Source organism: Pelobates fuscus, chromosome 10, assembly GCF_036172605.1.
Source record: "Pelobates fuscus isolate aPelFus1 chromosome 10, aPelFus1.pri, whole genome shotgun sequence".
Taxonomy (NCBI): domain Eukaryota; kingdom Metazoa; phylum Chordata; class Amphibia; order Anura; family Pelobatidae; genus Pelobates; species Pelobates fuscus.
Genome location: NC_086326.1, coordinates 37303517 through 37324490, shown reverse-complemented (window position 1 = coordinate 37324490; position 20974 = coordinate 37303517). Strand labels below are relative to the sequence as shown.

The 20974-nt window shown below is 38.8% G+C and overlaps 1 protein-coding gene across 2 annotated transcripts in view; it reads right to left on the bottom strand.

Moving 5' to 3' along the window:
• Positions 1-211: 211 nt before the first annotated feature.
• RIMKLB (ribosomal modification protein rimK like family member B) overlaps positions 212-20974 on the bottom strand; it is a 33771-nt gene continuing 13008 nt past the window's right edge. The window contains exons 3-7 of one of the 2 annotated variants that reach the window (XM_063434594.1): positions 20305-20476; positions 6582-6812; positions 6245-6331; positions 5124-5327; positions 212-3338 (exon numbers count right to left, since the gene is read on the bottom strand). In XM_063434594.1, coding sequence (XP_063290664.1) covers positions 2830-3338; positions 5124-5327; positions 6245-6331; positions 6582-6812; positions 20305-20476 — 1203 coding nt within the window. In that variant the 3' untranslated portion in view covers positions 212-2829. Of the gene's footprint in view, positions 3339-5123; positions 5328-6244; positions 6332-6581; positions 6813-20304; positions 20527-20974 lie in introns of both variants that reach the window. The other variant, XM_063434593.1, reaches the window with a different exon arrangement.

The following is a 20974-nucleotide window of genomic DNA, read 5'->3' as shown; positions in this document are numbered from 1 at the left end:
TCATTAAAATTTCTTGTATGTGTCCTTTTTGACACTTTATACATAACTCCAGAAAAGAGAGAGAAAGAATGAAGAACAAATAACTTTTCCTAAACACTTCCATTTTAAATGCTAAATATATCTAGGTAATGCCATTTGTACTGTCTCAAAAAGCTCTCACTTCTGGCAAAAAAAAAGCCCTTATGATGTTGCACTGACTTATGGCAGTTAATTTTGATTGTTTTTTGACTTTGTTACCATTTATGCCAGTTGAAGCAGCAAACTCTGAAACAGCAATGCATTAATAAGACGGCAGAGAAAAAAAAAAATGCAGGTACCTTTCATTTCAATGACAATTTATTACATTCCAGCTCTTTTTTTTTTCTTTCATTTTTTATATTTTTTTGGCTGTTGGCTTAAATAAGACTTAAAAAAGAAATTACAAATAAAAAAAACAAAAAAAAAAAACTGTTAAAGCTGTGATGGAGGAGCAAAGTGGAGGGAGAAGATCCAGTTCCTTCTGTAGTGTGTAAGGGTCTGTTATATGCTATTTACAGATCAGGGAGGAGAAGGGGTGGAGGTAGGAATGTAACAGACAGGAGGACCCCATTAAACTTTCATCGTTTCCCCTTTTATATCTGTGCAATAAAAAGCAAATCTGGCTCAGACCTGGAGGGCACTTTGATTTAGGAGGAGGTAGAACTGTAACGATTGAAGGAAAAAGATCCTCTGCAAACATTTCTTGCACAGGTGTTCTGTGCTAGCATGCCAGAAGAGACTCACCGTCTCTATTTTCATACCTACCATGCAAAGGAGGGTTTAAGATTGGGGCCCCATCATTCTCCCCAGAATGAAGAAAGGAATAGACAGACTCTGGGATTGGCCATTACTCACGCACAAAGACAGAATTAGAGCAAGATAAACCATGTTCTAAATCAATCTTTGTGCAAACGCACACCTCGAGAATGTGGTGCACCGAACAGACACTGCCCAGTTACCACCCAGATAAAGAATGCTCATTGGGATAGCACCCATTAAGACTTTCATATGCTGCATGCCCATCCAGAAAATATACAGCAGCAATACCCTGTGCCCTACAGAGGTCCAGGATCAAGGGGCGGCTGTCAACAATAAACTTATAACTCCCCCTATCAAAACCCCTCCATCCAGCAAAACATGTATAAGAATAAAAAAAGCAGCAATATGGGTTTAAAAAGAAAACAAATGTACACTTTCAAAAGGCAATAAAAACAGCATTGTTTAACACTGCTATTAACCCTTCCACTGACAGAGGCCATCAGGCACAACACCCCATTAGTGGCTGGGTTAAGGAAGGAGGGCATATCAGGAGTGTAAACTCCATTCACAGCCAAACACATGATAAGATTTTGCGCCAGGCAGGAAAGGAGCCACAGTAAACTAAACAAACCTTGTGATACATATATATAGATATATATCTATATACATATATCACAGAGGACATTGGGAAATGTGCAGAAGGAGATTCCAGGGGGATAAGGCTGCTTTCGGTACAGACGCAGTGTAGGGAGTATCAGGTGCAGAACATAAGTGGGGCTGGCAAGTTAGGCACAAGAGAACAGGGTCTGGTTATTAACTAGAAGGGTAATAGGTCAAACATGGTTCATGTTATCCCATACAGAACAGTGTCTACTCCACCCAACCCCCTCCAATTGACAGGCCAAGACCACATTAAGCCAGCCTGAGGTTACAGCCAAAATGTCAGTATTTCCCAAATCAGCAAAGGAAGCAGACAAATCCATTGCTCACAATGTAAACTAGAGGTCTTTAAATAAGATAATACTGTTAATTTTAAAGATTGTGAACAAATCAGTGATTGTGTCTTGTATGGGATAACATGTCAAGTGTCTCTGGGCCAGAAGGAGTCAATATATTGCAACACCCATACTGCACCTGGGGTTACCGTATATGTCTGTGACTAGTCAGGACTTCGCCTGCAATGAGGGCGCACACCAATATTAGATACTAACCCGTCTGGTGGTTTTTGAGGAACCTGGAAATATCACTTTCAGGTTGTACTAGAGACAGTCTCTAATTCTTATGTGCACCATAAAATGAGTAGGAAACTTTTGCAGTAATACATAGAAGGATATTACATACACATGCAGTGTACAGGAGAAATACAGGTAAGGTATTTGTGTCACCCCAGCATGTAAAATCTCTTACTCCATGGTCATGCGTCTGCATTTCTATAAAGATGAGGAGGTCAAAACAGATATCCACCCCTAAATACTGAACATCCTCCTTAACAGGGAACCAGCTTCTAGACTCCAATTTACATGGGACAATCTATGCACTTAATGCATAACAGCGCAACTTAACAGAAGATGGGGGTATATAGGTAGGTACTCAGGTAGCCATAGTGAAATTATAATAAATAAAATAAAAAAATGCAACTGCAGGTTAGATGCAAAATGAACATGCAAAATAGTCTTTAATCTGCTTCTGCAATAAGGGAAATAGTGGTAATGGCACTAAAGAAAACATGGGTTATGCCCATTATAGCCAAAATTAAATAAATGCAAGAGTACCCTCTCTAATATTCACTTTAAATAGGTTAAATATTAGGCACATGTCCCTTGTAACATGGAGGAAGTAGGTTCCTTGCTCCTATCATACCCCCCTCCCAAATTCATAGTTCGATGGCGCAGTCTTATACACAACAGGGAGTCTGAGTTAACCAATTCCCATTCTACAACCAACCCCTAACACCCCACCCTCTCCCCAACACCAGCAATAATGGCCCTTCAATATTTACACGTGCTGTACCCCAACAGACGTCCCCCTCCCTCCCACCCTAAACCCCGTCTTCTACTCCACCAAGAGCTTGATTTCACTGGCAAGAAGCTGGTTCATGTTAAAGATGGATGCCTTAGTGAGGAGCTCCCTCTCCGTGGCAGTGTCAGGGTCACTGTCCACAGAGCTGGAGCTTGCACTCATGCTGTCACCAGCATCGTGGTTATGGTGGTGATGGAGAAGTGAGCCCTGACCGTCAATACCAGTGCCGGAAGGTACACCAGGGAGCTCAGGTTCACTGGTCTCGCTTGCACTGGAGACAACAGACAGGAGGGACATTCGCCTCGTCAGACGGCTTGGAAGGAGCGACAGAGCATAGTCCGCAATCAGGGAAGCCACATCTAGATTACAGGCTTTGTCAAAAGCAATGAAGCCCACATTTGCATTGGCCTCACAAACACAGAAAGAGCCATCTTCCTTGGTAAGCAGGTCAATACCACACACGTCCATTCCCAGGATATTTGAGACCTGTATAGCCAGCTGCTTTCCCTGCTCACTGAGGGTGCACATCATGCCAACGCCTCCTGTTAAAAAAAAAAAAAAAAAAAAAAACCTGGTTGAAAACAGGAACAGAAATCCAAACACACTTGAACAAAATAATAAGAGGGGACAATCTTTAAGGATACCCTTTTTAATGTATGGAGTCCACGATTAATTTCATAAAACAATACATTTGCAAGTATGCAGATTCTGCTAGGGTGAACACGTGGCTGAGATTATTCATTGAATAATATTTTTAGAAGTAGTTTCTAGAAAACATACAACTAGCTGTTCATAGGCATATTATCGTAGTAATTTCTAAAAAAAAGTCATAACCAAAATATGCGAGGAAAAGGAGTCATCTTTGACCCTGTAACATGGTTAGGGCTTACTATGCAATCATACAAAAGGAGGGCTTTAACGCCATTAAGGCAGGATAACACACCCTAACAATCGGGCTCTACCAGGAGCACCGATACTTCCCTTTCTCGACAGATCCGTTCAGGAGGACCAGAGACAATCGAGACAGTCCCCCTGCAGCAAATTATGCCCAACTGCATCATGTAATTGCCATGACATGGCGATCACATGACTTTCATCATTGCCTGCCGGGAATGGCCTGGGATTTCAGGCAGATCCATAAACAAATAAAAAAAGAAACCCATAGCACACCATACATGTGATGACAAATGGATTTTATTTATACATCCTCTAGCTCAAGAATAGTACACAAAGTACATATACAAGTATAAATATATCTCCATATCTTGAGCTAAATGTAATTTTTATTACATATACGGTGTGTTAGGAGTTTCTTTTTTTCTTGTTTATGGTTTATGCTTCATTGGTAGTAGGATTTTTCCATTTGGCATCGTTTTTAGATTACCCGCACAGTTGAGATGTATTTGTTTACTACTGTCAGGCAGATCTCCCAACTTATAATTAGTAAAACAGATATGCAAAACAGAAAGAGTCCAATGATGGAGTATATTTAACTGCCTGGACTGGCAAAGATGTGGAGGGAAACGTACATTATTTAGAGCTACTTTGGAACTTTATTAAATGTAAGTTCCTCTCCAGATCTATTCCAGTCCAGGCAGTTGCATATACTCCACCATCAGACTCTCTTCTGTTTTTCATATCCGCACAACGACCATCCCACTGCAATCCAATATCACTACTCCAGCTAGGCTTTCTGTTGCTAATAGGATCGCTTCAGCGCTTATGTTTCTTTTGTGCCATCTATAAAAAACAAAATGTAATTCTATGTGGATATTTATGTAATATTCTTACATAATTGTGTGATTTTTATTATATATTGAGAGACCTGACTAACAACCCAGACAGCAAGTCCAGAGAATTTAATTTGCAATCCCTATATTTAACCATGTAAATTTACAAAACACCATAAAACCCTGATACAGGGGGGGGTACTGTTGTACTCCTGAGACTTTACTTAACACAGATGTGTGTTTTATTGCAGTAAAAGCCAACATTATTATGACATTCACAGTAAATACTGTTGGTGCTATATAAATAATAATAATAAGGGTGCATGCACTTAATATGAAAGAGGTAAATTGTGGTTGAACAGACATTTAGCTCAAATTCAAACTTTTGTCTTGGTCAGTATTTGTGCAATTGCTTCCATCTTTAAGTGGTTAACATATGCAAGAAACATGTCAGTATGCTACTCGGGACACATTGAACAAATAATAAAAGTGAGCTAAGAACAACAGTAAAAAAGGGTGTGTGTACGCTTGTTCTACTGGAAATCAGGAAGACTCTAAATATTCCCAATAAAAGTATCTGAGTATATAAATATTTACCTAGTGAGCAGTTACTTTGCATCCTTCCATCAGTTGAGCAGCGCAGCATTGTGCCAATAACACGTCCACCAATAACGATGACCCTCACATCCCGACCGTGAGACTCTTGCACGTACTTCTGAAACAAGTAGGGAGCCTCGTGACGAATCAGGTGACTCAGGTCTGCCAGATGATGTTTATCCCGAGCCAGAAACACTGCCTTGCCTGTAAGACATAGTAAGATGTTAATAGTTCAAATAAGAGTACGAAGTGAAAGACTAAACTTGGAAAACAACACGCATTTTGCCCAAAATATGCTGAAATCTACTGAGAAAATTACTTTATTTCACCATTTAACGCACAATCAAAATAGATTTTATTGGCTTACTCCACATTAGATACCACCAGAACTTCACCCAGCTATTCTATTTTATAGGATTACTGCAGTTAATCTACCCACCTCTTTTCCTTACTAGATATTATTAAATTCCACCCAATCTTCTATGCCAAAACCTTGTATTCCAAGGGAACACTGCTATATTCAGAATTGCACTCTTTCCCCGTTTCTTAAAGGGGCAATATAGTCACCTGAACACCTTTAGCTTAATGAAGCAGTTTTGGTGTATAGAACATGCCCCTGCAGCCTCACTGCTCAATCCTCTGCCATTTAGGCAGTTAAATCCCTTTGTTTATGAACCCTAGTCACACCTCCCTGCATGTGACTTGCACAGCCTTCCATAAACACTTCCTGTAAAGAGAGCCCTATTTAGGCTTTCTTTATTGCAAGTTCTGTTTAATTAAGTTTTTTTTATCCCCTGCTATAATAGCTTGCTAGACCCTGCAAGAGCCTCCTGTATGTGATTAAAGTTCAATTTAGAGATTGAGATACAATTATTTAAGGTAAATTACATCTGTTTGAAACCAGTTTTTTTTCATTCAGGCTCTGTCACTCATAGCCAGGGGAGGTGTGGCTAGGGCTGCATAAACAGAAACAAAGTGATTTAACTCCTAAATGACAGTGAATTGAGCAGTGAAATTGCAGGGGAATGATCTATACACAAAAACGGCTTTATTTAGCTAAAGTAATTTAGGTGACTATAGTGTTCCTTTAATCTAATTTATTGCTGACATGTTGTACACACCTCTGTGACCTCTGGTATTCTTCACCACCATAGGAAACTCAAGGACTTCTGCCTCATCGATCATTTTTCCAAAGTTTTCATGGCCACCTAGGAGAGTAAAATATATATTCTCATTAAAGTGTTTGTGTTTTAAGTGAAATATGATGCATAAGCACTTCAGTTGTGATATTTCAAGCCTCATCATCTTAAACAAGCAAATGATTAGCTTAGTGTTGTATCAGATGAAGTTCATCTCCACCACTTCCTCTCCTACGATCTACAAACATACTGGTGTAAAAAAAAAAAAAAAAAAAAAAACACCCCCCCAAAAAAACAAAAAAAACACACAGATCCTTACCATAAGAGAAGGTGTCTGGGAGAGGTACTCCATGACCAGCTAACTCCTGGAATGTCCAAAATTTATTAACGCAGTTTAGGATAGCTTGTGGCCTATTCATTAGACGACATCCCATCTTCTCAAGGTGTCTCAGGACTGTGATGTCACTGTCACTCTGTACCCATGGCGTAGGCACACGAACGACCACCACCTGAGGATATGCAGAGATGAACTCACCATTTATGCGCAGCCCTGGATGGGAGACAAAATGAGAACGTTATAATGTGCCCAGCTTTGGCCATATAAGAATCTCTGGAAAGCAAAAAAAACAACTTATTTTAGTTAAATAAAACCAAGCATGTGTCATGTTTATATGAATAAGTCACAAACTGCAAATGCAAAAGTTTAAGGAATTTGCAGAACATAATCTAACATACAATGATAGATGTTGATTTGTAAAATACACGTAGCTCAATCTGACATACGTTAGCTCATCTATACGATATAAATGTTTGGACAACAAAAGAACAGGAAAGATCTCCACAAAAACTGATCACCCCAGCTAATAAACTTCTGTGTATATCCAGGGAGCTTTAAAAAGAAAACAAGAGCTTTATTTCTGCTTCCACCAGGACTGGACCTATTGTGTGTTGCTCAGTGACCCTGGACCTTTAGTAATTAGGTTTAGGGTAATAAAACGCACACAAAGCCCCCTTATTGCCTTAGTATGTTCTGGGCCATGAAGAGTAGAATGACTTAATATGTTAGTTTTGTATGAAGTCATAACAAGCATACATTGTGTAGAACCCACCACTAAGAGGATTAAATGGTAAAAGTACTAAGGTATACATTTTATTTTCTAGTGCTGTGTGTGCACATTTGTTTTCCCTACATCAGGTTACGAGTATTTTATTTTTTTCATTTGAATACACAAGTGGTATTCAAACACTAGTCCTGACAAATATTCCAGTTTCTGAAGGATGTAAATTTATGCAACGTTGTCACAGACATTCAGATTCCATTACTGTTCATTTTTGAGATTACAGTATTGTATTTAGCAACAATGCTGGAAAGTATCCACCTCTTACCCTCTGTGAGTTTTACATTTGATCCTCTGTCAATGCAATTTTTCATTTTATGGCACAATTTTTATAATTGTTTTTAAAGACTTTGTAGAAATGAGTGGATTGTTGGGCCATTTTGATAAACTACCAATCAACAGTGTGAGTCACCTGTGCAACTGCACTTGCAATTTGATTTGACTTATTTTTCATGTATCCCCCATTTTGTCCAATCTTTGTGTAAAATATTGGAACCTATAGAAGGTGAATGAAGAGAGATTGAAAGAAAACGTGGCACTGGAATGTGACTGGTAGAAGAGAAAGTGTGGCCGGTAGAACTATGTAGTGCTAGGAAGATGATTAGGGAAAGGATGGAAGAGACATCTGTGAAAGAGTCCTAACGAGACTGCTTCACCCGCTCCTCCCCATGCTTTTCATTTATAATTTTACAGCTGCCGCATTGCAGCAGCTGGACAGCTGAGGGAAGCAGAGAGCGCCTGTCTCTACAGAGACAAGGAGGAGTCTGTGCTGAGAATACCGATTGGAAATTGGAAGCACAGAACAGACAAAAACTAGGCACACAGTAATGCAGGAGCACGACAACCCAGACACAGGGCACCCATGTTCCTACACAATACTTTCTCCTGGCACTGACGGCAGTATTAAGCATTTTTCATCTGTGCAGTTTCAGTTCACGCCCCAGTTCTACTCAATCTGTAAACACTCCATGCTCAATTCACACAAGGTGAGAGAAAAGTGCTATTTTAGCAACCTGATGTTAACAAAATACATTATATGGCTCACAAACATGGGTTTTACATTGAAAAAATAAAAACATAAAATAAACCACAGAATGTTGGCAAAAGGTTATCTAGCTCACATATGGAATACTTGAAATTACATTCAACAAAAAGTGCAGTGCTCGTGTGTTACACACACAAAATTGAAAATGGTATTTACCCCTCCAATTAGAACCACTTGGTAGATAAAAAGGAATCCTCTAAAAACCTCAATATAAAGTCATACAGCAAAATATCTACAAGGGATAATACAAAGGGACAATGATGGTGTAAATACTGTATACACATAAGAGAATACTAATGATTCAAGGTTGAACTCACAAGTGTAGTTGGTATATAAAGCTCATCAAAATGTAGGTGGTAGAGACCTTTCAAGATAATCCTCCAGATATTCAGAGATGCATGTAAAGATAAAAAAATGGGAGCCATGGTGCAGCACTTTAAATATAAAATGCACTGCTTTATTGCATACACTTACAAGATATGTGTAGAAAAAAAAGCCCATCAATGACATCTGGGGGCTGGATACAATCGGCCTTTAATCTTTCACCAAAGAGATGGAGATGGAAGGATACAAAATTAAAATAAATAAGAATGTAAATTTGTATTACCCCTTGTAGATATTTTGCTGTATGAACACATACATAATTATTCTGATTTTTACCATGAAAGTATTCTGGGAGCATAGCTTAAAAGTGTTCACACTATTTTTCTCACTAACTACCCTGGCTAGTTGTGAGAAATGTTTTGCAATACAAATTGAAAGGGGAAATACATTCACATTAGCCCCTTAGGGTTAGGGTTCAAACTTAATTCACCACTAGCCTTTGGCAAGTGAAAATACATCTCTGGTAAAACAGCCATGGAAACATGCTTTCAGTGGAGTGTACATTAAAGACATAGTTAGTCGTGTCAGGCTCGAGCAGAGGTATCCAGTAAATCAGCACACAGACTTAGATTAATCTGTCTGTTAAGAGGAATGATAGAGACAGATTATATATATTACACACACACACACACACACACACACACACACACCTACCTATCACACGGATAAACACAGTCTTTAAAACATTGTTTTACATAAACTCTACTGCAAAATATTCAAAGAGAAAAGTTAATATTGCTTCCATGAAAACAAGCCCTGTTAAGTCTAAACATTTCCTCCTGCCCACACAAAGCCCAAATCTGTTGGTTTTACTGGAGGCTGCAGCTCAAGGAATCCATTGCATTTTTCCTGTGACAGGTCAGCTGGCAGGAAGTTTACACAGAGGGGAGCTAGGCACACCAAGCTTGTGATTCTCTCCCCCCCTCACACTTTTTCCACTCAGACATTCTACTGGCTCGAATTCAGAATGCAATGTGTACACACACACACTGACGGGACAACAAGGAAACAGGAAAAACTCAGCAACACCCACATGGTTAGAATGCACTTACCAAAATATTATGTGAGCCAGTGTCTGGAGGAGCTATTATCTTACTTTTGCTTCAACTTGCAGCCTGCACAAAACTAATTAACCTCGACAGCCTGGCAAGTATTTGCCCCCAATTTTTTTTATTCCCTAATATTTAATAGAAAATAGTATTCTAGAACAGAGATAAAAATGTTACTGCATGTGGAACATTTAATATGAACCTAAACTCCCGGTCAACGGTCTCATTCTTCAAAATCTTTAAAATGGACCCCAAGTTGCCATATTGAATTAACAAAAAGATTGCAGTGTTTGAGTCTTTTTTACGTAGATATACAAACCATTGTCTTCAATGTCATTAAAAACTAAAGTTACTAAACTAAAACAGTGTCCATGTAACGTTCAACTGTATTTCCAAGCTCAGGTATATATTTTTTAAATAAAAATGATCGATAGATACTTGTCAGGGCGATCAGAGGACTGTCACTCAAATGCTGCAGAATGGGGGAGACCAAGAAGCAATGTAATTTTAGGTAACTTGTATTTTAATATTGCAATTTTAAATGTGCTTCATTGTGAATGTGTTTTTTTTTGAATTACCGATACAAGCTCCTGAGAAATAGCCTGAGCATAAGAGTATGCTATATGCCTTGGACAGCTTTCCAGTAACTGATCAGTTAATATTAAAGGGGCACTTTAAGCAACAAAACACTATAGCTCAGAGCAGCTTCATACTGCCAATCTCTACTACTGCCATCCACTTTATTTGTGAAAGTTTGGAATTGCACTGAAACCAGGTTACTGTCTAGTACTCTGAGAAGGCACCATTCATCAGATGTCTTGGTAAAGCTGAATTTACACTTTTTCCATATCTATATGGATTATGTTTAACCTGAAAAGCAACAGACATATTGCCTGGCTAACATGGTCTCATACTCTCAGTCAATCACTAGGAATTGTTGGCATTCTGGGAATAGCTCCAGTTTAAAAGTACGGTACTTCCAAATTTAAAGGGGCAGGATGGATGGTACTAACAGACTTCGCATAACAGTTGCACTAAGCTGAAGTGGTTATTTCTCTTTGAAAATAAATTTTTTTTTTTTTTTTTTTTTTACATTAAATATCACGGTAAAATAATTTAAAGCAGAATATTACTTATGTAACATAAAATGGAGAAATAAAGTAAACAGAGTGCAGGTCAGGAGTCCGGATACAAGTCAAGGGCTCATGAGCTGTACCACTGTAACCACCTAATAGGGAGCTCCAATGAGGGGGTAACCCTCCAAAATATGTAGGTAATAGGAGTAGGTCACTATGTAACATGTAAAATGATATGTACATTTAAAGGTCACGTTTAAATCACATTCCTTACAAAGTACCATTGCACTTTAAATGTGTAATGTTTCATAATTTCTATTTTACCAATTGTCATTTTATGAAAGGCTAGAAGTCAACAATCTCTTTTGAGGGTCACTATTTTGGACTAAAATGTGCAATTCCCTGGCGAATACTAAAAAGGAATACACCGGGCACCATAACAACTTAATTGAAATGAAGTTGTGATGGTGCCAGAAGGTCCCTGGCACCCTCTTATCTGAAGAGGATAAACATAAATGATTTTACTCCAAAGACTTCTGTCCAATGCTTTTCAGAGCTGCCCGTCCATATCTGATTGAGTTCGAGGCTTGAAACCGGAAGCTACGAACTGGAAGCTGCTGCCAGGCCAAATGTCAGCTGACACTATGAGCCTACCAGCAGCGCCCAGTTTATGGCATCATGTTTCAAGACCCGAACTCAATCTGATGTGTAGGGGCACATCTAAACTACGTTGGGAAGCAGACTTTGGAGTTAAATCATTAATGTTTAACCTCTGGAGATAAGCTAGTGCCAGGGACCTTCTCGCACCATTATTATTTTATTATTTATATAGCGCCATCAGATTCCATAGTGCTGTACAATGGGATCACCCATCATTCCAATTAAGTTGTTATGGTGACTGGTGTGTTCCTTTGACTATTCACCAGGGAACTGCAAATTTAAGTCCAAAATGGTGACTCTAGAAACATTGGTTATTGATGACTTTAATAATCTTTCATAAGAAAATGACAATTGGTATATTAAAAATGATGAAACATTACTTCAATCTGATGTATTTGTTGAATTGCCCGGATTACTGTCTCAATCTCTCCACCGGCCCCCAGAAATTTTTCATTATATGAACTGAAAGAAAATACATATCTTGTTTTCTAAATAATTAATAAAATGAATAAAAATGACAGTCAACGGTTTAAACTCCAAAGTCTTATGTCCAACACCATGTAGATCTACCTCATCCACATCCATTTAAGTGCAAGGCTTGAAACAGGAAGCCATGGACTGGGCACCGCTGATAAGCTCATAGTGTCAGCTGACACTCAACCTACCAGCAATACTCAGTTCGTAGCTTCCCATTTCAAGCCTCAAACTCAAGAAGAAGTGGAGGTGATAGATCTATATGGAATTGTACAGAAGACTTTGGGGTTAACAGTTGACTGTTTAACTTCTGAAGATAAGCCAGAACCAGTGACCTCCTTGCACCATCTCAACTTCATTTTGATTTTACTGTTAAGGTGCCCAATGTGTTCCTTTAATTTACACTTTAGTAAATAACCATCTAGTGTATCAATTAACTAAACAGAGAAATATAGTGCACTGAAAGCAGAAAATCAAAAATATCTAATTTACAAAATACGATTTATTTATTTTTAAAACAGCTTGGCTGTTTTGGTCTAGATTCTTTCAATTCACCAAGTAATACATTCTTGGGGAAGAGGGGATGGTATGAGAGACTATGAGAACGCAAAAGGAGAGAAGAAATAATCTAAGCAAAAATCATTGTCTACTGCAAAAGTTCTTCATACAACGTAAATGAATGAAAAAACAAAGAATCTTTAGAATGATAATGGTGACGTGAAAAACATGCATTGTCAAATACAGTGGTGTGTAGCCAAACACCAGCCGGTAAGGTAAGTGACATCATGCCATGTTATCAAATTGGATGGAATTTAAAAGGATAATCTCGGCAACATCACAACTACAGCATGCCATGATGTTAAGAGTTTCCCGTCACTGTCCCATGGTAAGAAGTCAAATAGTTCTCAAGACAGTTTGACACTTACCTGGGATCAGTGTGCCAACAGTACGTCCCTCCTTTAATATCGCTAAAGCAGATGTTTCTCTTCTGCATTAGATACAACAATTCCATCCATATTTGGATGTAATTAAATGGATGTCACCAATGCAAAAGAGACTTGCCCTTTAGTTGTATCTGAATAGTGGGCTTGATTGCAGGCACCCAGGTAAGTGTAACTGTTCAAAAATAGTTTGACTTCTTCCATGGCTGGCATCTGGGGACTCCTGGCACCATTACGACTATAGTGAACTGTAGTAATGATGGAGCTTGGATAGCCCCTTAATCTGAAATGAATATTTAGACCAAAAATGTAATTAAGAAAACCATTATTCCTGGACAACAACATGCAAGTGCCTTATCGGAACAGGACAAAACGAGATACCAGGAAACTGTTCTTGGATACTTTAAATCCACTGCATTTATTTAATTTCTAGCAAATGTCTCTGGTAGGCTGACTTTATGCCCCTGGCACTGATTCTATCTGGTGAAGCACTGTTTACCCATCCACAAGTCCAAGTAACTGTACAGAGCAGGCATATACTGCCTTCTCACAACATTTCAAGTAGCATCTTGGTGGTGTGAGTACGAATGCATGCAATACTCCAAACCCAGACAGCTTTGCTACAAGCCATCCAACAAAGTGCTGTGTGTGCACATGGACTGGCAGAGAATGCTTGAACTGTACATGTACTATGGAAGTTTAATAGGGAGGTTGTGTCAATACAAATGTCATCACTGGAATGTAGTTTGGAATAGTCTAGGTGCCAGGCATTTAAGCTTAAAGAAACACTCCTAACCATAAAAGAAATAGCTCACTATAGTAGTTCTGGTGCCAAGAATGTCCTGGCATCCTCCTAGCGTAAGTAGTCAAACTGTTTAAGAACTTTGAAAACTTAACTAAAGGCCATCAGGTGCTGGTTGTCTCCTATGAATCACAAAGCTTCCGCAAGAAACTTCCATTGGTACCACTGAGCTAAGCCCAATTGTACAGAGTCAGTTCATTGACAGAGCCTCAGCTGAGTTTTCTCCGTCAATGAAAGTCCCCTGCACTGGAAAGCTTAGCTCATGCAGAAAGCTGCAAGGCTGTTACGAAGGTGTCAATTGGTGTACCACAGGTAAGTTGGTTTTACTAACACTTGGAGGGATACAGGGCACTCCTGGCACTATGAACATTACAGTGCACTGTAGTGCTTGGAGCATTCCTTTAAGGACAAAATGTAGGGATTTTTAAATTTGTCCTTGGTTAACTGCCCTGAAACATCACAGAAACCAAATTAAAGGGTTTCACCATGTATATTTTCAGGTGAACTTCTGCTGTGCAATATTCATATAAGCACAGGTGGGTTAGAATCAAAATGGATTAGTCTACTGCAGAGGTGCACAAATTGTAGGGGTTTTAAAACTACAGCTTCCATGATGCTTTGTCATTCTAAAGGCATGCAAAGCATCACGCGAGTTTTAGTTCTGGGGATCTACCTTTTGGGTACCCCTGGTCTAGTGTCTGGGTGTGATTTAGAAAATGTTGACATCATTCTCCATTCAACAAATTTAACTGTGCAACAAGCATACATTAGATAACACCTAGCCCTAAAAAAAGCTCTGAAACATTGTTTCTACGACACATCCACAATGCGGTACAAGATATGCAATTGAGTACAAACAGCTGCCAATTTGCATATTTTGCATGGCATTTTGGAAATGTAGTGGAATTAAATTCTTACCTGATAGCTCATTTTCTTGTAAATCCTCTGCCAGCATGCAACAATAGGGCTTGATTCTTACAATTAGGAAGAGACCAACATTCTTTGTAATGGGACTTTCCCTTCCAATAAACAAGCAGGGTCATTATGAAAAAAAAAAGCCTCAGACACATAAATGACACAAAACAGATATCAAAGTTTATTACGAGAGGAATGTCTAATGAGCGGTCATGGAAAATAAAATTCTTGGGTAAGAATTAAAGCTTTCCAAGAAGTATAAACTACTAAACTGCAACAATTTACACACAAAATATGCCAAATATGGATAAATGCTGTATGTTTACAGAATCTTGTGTAGACTGGTCCAAAAAGTTATTCCACATATCTGGTCAGGTGTAGTATTTGTCCATTCCATCGAAGAAGCAACCCAGCTTGAGAGTAGGCACGATTAATGGTGGTTCTTGATCTATCTGGATATAGCTCTTTTAGAGGAGACCTTTTGTTTATTGTCCACAGCAAAGTAAGTAAATATTTTAGGATAAACACGAGTCTTGCTTGTGTAAATTGTTACACATCACCTGAAATCCAAATAGTGAAGCCTCTTCGTACACCTTCATTTTGCAGGAAAAAAATGCAAAAACATGATGAACTTTAGGCCCAAATTCTGGTGCAAAGGCTGAATACAACCTCACCACTTAAGGATATTTTTAAAATGCCTAGACATGTCTGGATTTTACATACTTTCCTGATATAAATTGTACCGCAATATTACGTGTAAATTAGGTTGATCAGGTAACAGAGGCTGTAACGGTTCAGTCAGGAGCTTTGTGTTGTAGGAAGACTTAAATCCCATAGAGACTTTTGGGATAGATCTAGGCCAAACTCAGGTATTGGCCTTAGCATATCGTGGGTTGTTCTGCCAATGACATTCTTCAGGGCATAAAAATGTGAAATCTGTACCATGTTGCATGTTTTAGCCCACTTAGAGAAATTCAAAAGAGGACTGTGGATGATCTTGTTATTAACATCATTTGGAGATTCTCTTCCATATGATTTATCTGAAGGACAAACACAAAAGTTTCAGACTTTACTTCAATATACAGACTACCAAGTGGTGGAGAATAGCATTCTACATTTCCGCAGGCCACATAATCCATGCCATTCATTGAGATGTATACTTCAGCCCCCAATATTTTCTCTAGTACTTTGGAAACCAAAGCATTTGAGAAAATACATTAATCAGTATAAATTGACAATCTGTGCCAGAATGTCTATTAGACTTTTAGTCTGTTACAATGTTGAAGACCCTTTGTTCCATGATAAACAAATACCTGGTCATTTAAAGACCATTTCATTGGTTGTCTCAAAAGCAAACCTTAAATCAAGATCCTATTTAAAGTATTGTTGACATTTAAGTGTTGGCTTCTATTCTACATTCCGTGATAGGCCCATGCTTTCAGATGACTTCTTCATATGCCTTCGTGTCTTCATAAGTTACTTCCGCATTCTTTATTCTTAAGAGATTTTCTCCAGAAAAGCACTACCTATTACTTAAAAGCATGTCAGATCAATAAGTTTGGTGCTTTGAGTGAAAGAGTGGTTGTGTGTATCCAAACCACACTAACTGGCCCCCATTTTAATGGTTGACCAGTCAATTCTTCCAAGAGAACTCCAAACTGCTTTTGTTTCTCCACTATCGTAATGGGTTGAGAGTAATTCTAGGCAGTCTGATGCCCTGCTTCATATTAACATACTTGCTTGAAGTGGTCTTAATTGAACAACGGACACCAATACATTAAAGAAGATGACAGACAGCCCAACAGTGACTAGCTGCTTATGGCTTTTTTTCTTCTACATAGTTGATGGACTAAGAGTACCTTCACATGCTGGTTAAAGATGATGTACCTCTATATACGTTACAAGTACTTTCAGGATTCTTTCCATGTTTGCTTTAACAATTATTCTGAATCCAATTTGTCTGCTCAACATTCTTTAAACCGTGTTTCTGTCAGACAAGCTTTGTGTCACTCTAAAGAAATATTTCAGTGGAGTGGACTGGAACTTGGAAACTTAAACATCTTGTGTCTATTTCGTCCTTAAGTCATTCCACGGAGCTTTGACCTGAACTCTTAGGTGACAGGCTGGCTACGTCTTCCTCTAATTCTCTTGTAATTTCATATCACAAGCCACTCATTTTGGTCTTTTAGACTTGCGAGGGTATCTCATTGGAGTTTCCTCCTTTCTGGTACAGCCTGTCGATTTATCTGTCATAGCCATCCTGAAAAAGTACCAGGGGAGGAGGGGGTTAATATATTTAACAAATAAAATATATATTTATTCAGTCAAATCAAAGCACACACTTACATGGGCAATGTGGGCTGTTTGCACCTGACCAGGACCTGGAAAATAAAAAAAAATCAGTAGCAGTTGAGTGGCACATGTGTGTGCGCCATCTCACTCCTTATTGGCTTTAGATTAGTAATGATATAAGAGTGTTCCGCTTTTTGCCAACCAAAGACATGCCAAATGCAAAGTGACCATTGAAGGCTTGCTACACCTCATTGGGTTTGGACTTAAGCATATCACTTGTTTAGGACAACCCACAGACAGATATATGCTTCATGCAAGAGATGCAAGATTCTTTTAACACATACCCTCCCTACACCTTCACACCCCCTAGAATAACGCCGATAAGTCCTTGCATGGTAGAAAAACTCTTTAAAATAGAGTTAACCTACAACCGTTCTAGCCGAGTGCCCCAACAAGGGGTATAATGCCTTTTGTGGGTTCACTCCTTACAAATGCTTCTTGGAGCAAAACAAACCAGTAAATATACATATCAAATGCAAATGTAAAGAAGAGGTCAGCAACCAAAAGGTTATAGTTTAAAGCTGCATCTTCTAAAAACAGCCATCTAAACTGATGTAGGGCAGGATTCTATGATTCCTTCATAGAAATATAGCCTGTACTATCCATAAAACGGATGTGTATGCTTCCAGAGTACTAAGGAAATAATATTTTAGAGCTGCTGGGGTAATCAATAATATTTGAAAAATTGGGGAATTTATTAAATCATTAAAAACCATAAACGCATTATGGCAATATGTACCTCTGAAATCTCATTGTTCTCTGATTCACTTGAGCCAAACTTGGTCTTCTCACCATTTACAATATGGTCACAGTAGATCTTCCCGACATCCTCTGCATTGCTGGGGATTGAGATTTTTAGTCACCTGCCAGCTTCCTATTGAAAGCTGTGCAGTTCGTTGCGGTGTACACATTGTGGAACACATGATGGAAAAAAAAACAACAAGGGTTCATTCACGTTGATCTCATTTGTAATGCTCCATAAGGTTTTGAGGACGTCTACTCATGCCTTGTTGTATATATGTGCATGTATGCACAGCACTGGAGAAAATAATTAAAATCACAGTGCAAGAGCCCAGTCACATTGTCTAGAAACTTTGCAAAAACGAAACCAGAACAACATGACCAGGCAGAGGAGGTAGGCTTGACCTACAAGATGGTTGAGAGAGAAGTAATTCTGTGGGGAAAATAAAACTATCACCGGAAAGAGAGCAGAAAAGAGGAGGGGAAAAATGTATGTTTTTAATCTTTATTTTGGTACTGCCAAATTCAGAACCATAGAAGAGAAGAGCTGAGCTGATGAGTCACAAAAGAGTAAAAACCATTCGTACTCGTCTAGGCAGTGGTCCATTTAGTACCAACGTGCACAGCACAAAAAAATAAAGTCGCGGCATATTCCCAAGTATTCATATTATCTTACCAAGACAGATACGTTTAGGTTACTACAATCACATCCTAAAGTATAGATGTGCCTATTCAACTTCGATGGCACTTATTTAATTAACCCGAGGGTTGAAATTACGACTTGCTTCTACCAAAGTATGGTTTCAACACGTACTAGAGTAATAGCAGTAGCCAACCGAGGCATCTGTTAACCATTCACCTTCACACACAGAAAAGAAGTGTGTAGGGATAATTATGCATTGCTTCACACCACCCCGAGGTGTATTCTTTGACGTAGACTTCTGAAAATATTTATTATGCTCTGAACATCTGCAATTTAACGGACTCTAGATTTTTTCCAAGTGGGTGCTTTGCGTGGTGATTGGCCGTACCATCTCCTGTTGAGACAGCCAGTAATGTTCTCATTTGTCGGAGGGGGAGTACAACAGTCTGTGCAGAGCTGAGTCAAAGCTAACAGATTTCATGGCACGAAACACTAGGCCAAACACTAGGTGACCTCATAGAAACGTACTTGGTGATTTACAACAAAACAACCACAAAGAAATAAATAAAAAATTAAACCAATGACCCAGACCAGCAGAAGAGACACGGGAATACTCATGCTAAAGATCAAATTCAGAAAAAAGTTCCAAAATCCAAACAGAGATACGCATGGGGAGTAATTTATTTTTAAATAGAAACCAATATTATGATATACAGTAACAAGCAGAATCATTCTGGTATCAACGTTTCCATCTTAATTACTGCAAAAATGTAGACAACCAAAAGCAGTTAGAGAGACACAAAGCAATGTAAACACGAAAGCTCTGTGTAGTGGTAATGTTACATAGAGTCTCTTGGTGCCAACAAAACATTTAGATGCAGTTTGAAAAACCTTGGTGCTCTCCCTTCTTCACCCTACAGATAATGCAAGACACTTCTGCATTTTCAATTTCAATTTTGTCCAACATGGACAGTGGAAATCGGTCGATAGAGCTGGGGTATGTTAGCCCAACACTGAGCATACCATTGTAATCTAAGTTTTATTCCATATGATCAATGCAGCTGAAAAGAGGATGATGTTTTGGTGCTGGATGTCTTCTATGAAATGGCTTCTTTGAAATGATTTGACAAAAAAAGGAATGGCATAAAGACTATAGGCAACATAACCACTGCAATTACCTATAGTGGCTATGTTACTCAGAATGCCCGTTCAATACCTAAGGAGAATCAGTACTTTACCAGGAAAGTTGTGGAGACACTCTAGATACCACATCCACTACTTCATGCTGTAGTGGTTGTGCTGCAGGCAGTCCTCTGGCACCATCAGCAAGTAATCTTTGAAACTGCTTAAGAACTTGCCTTGTTGTGCCAGTTGTCCACAGTCCTTCTGGCCTGAGTTGATGTGATACAGCGAAAGTCATTATGTCAACACCATCATACCTGCTCATGCCAGGTTAAACAGTGTTCGTTGGCTGAGTGCATCGGTTGACAGATCTCAGCCAATAAATACAGTCTAAACATGGCATGAGTTAGTATAATAATGCAGATGTATAAGCATTTGTGTTGTCAGGCCAACTCCGATCAGAAAGACGAGGGCACTTGACAGAGCAAAGTACCAAACCGTAACAAGAGAACAGTGCCCAGGAACTCCTGATACCATAACCACGTTTTTTCTTCATTTTCTGGTGTCTAGAGTATTTCTTTAAAATACATTCAAAGCAATAAACCGATTACATTTTAGAAGCCAGATTGTCTCAATTAAGAGTACTAAATTAGCCTCAGCTGACATTAAATAGTTTAACTGTTTTAGCCATTAACCCTATGAATCTCCTTAAACACTTACCCAAACTGCCTTGTTCTACTGTCAGCACCACCTCATCCATGAGCAAGGCCCGGAACTCCAGATCGTCATCACAGCACTTTGCTTTAAGAGCCCGCAGGATCTCCTGCTGAGGATAATCATCCTTTATTCTTCGGTCTGTCAGGAACCACACACGGCCGCTGGAGCTGCACATCTTCAAGGGTATTGAGAACTAGTCACTAAACGCCCTTTCTAATAGGATGTCTGCAAAAGACATTTAGATTTTCAAAAACGTCTACACAGAATAAAAGACATTATATAGAGCAAACTTTCTAAATAAACAGCGTGACCTGTTTAGGAATTAGAATTAAAAAACATATATAAAAAAACACTACAGCTTTGTTAATGCAAAATAATGGGTAACAGAAGTACTCCAGTTTGTGTTTAATAAAGGAGGGGGAGGTAGCTGGCCACAGGATCCACGGGTCTCCATATATGGACTTTGCGTCAAACGTGTCTGGTTACTATTGCATGTTTGTTAGTCCACCCATTGTAAAGCGCTACGGAATTTGTTTGCGCTATATAAATATAATATTATTGAGACATCAAAGGACTACCGCACAGGTAAAGTACCATGGAGTTGTGTCAAGTATAGATTTATTGTCTATATAGATTAAGTACTCTTTATAAAAAGTATATTTTATATTTTTTG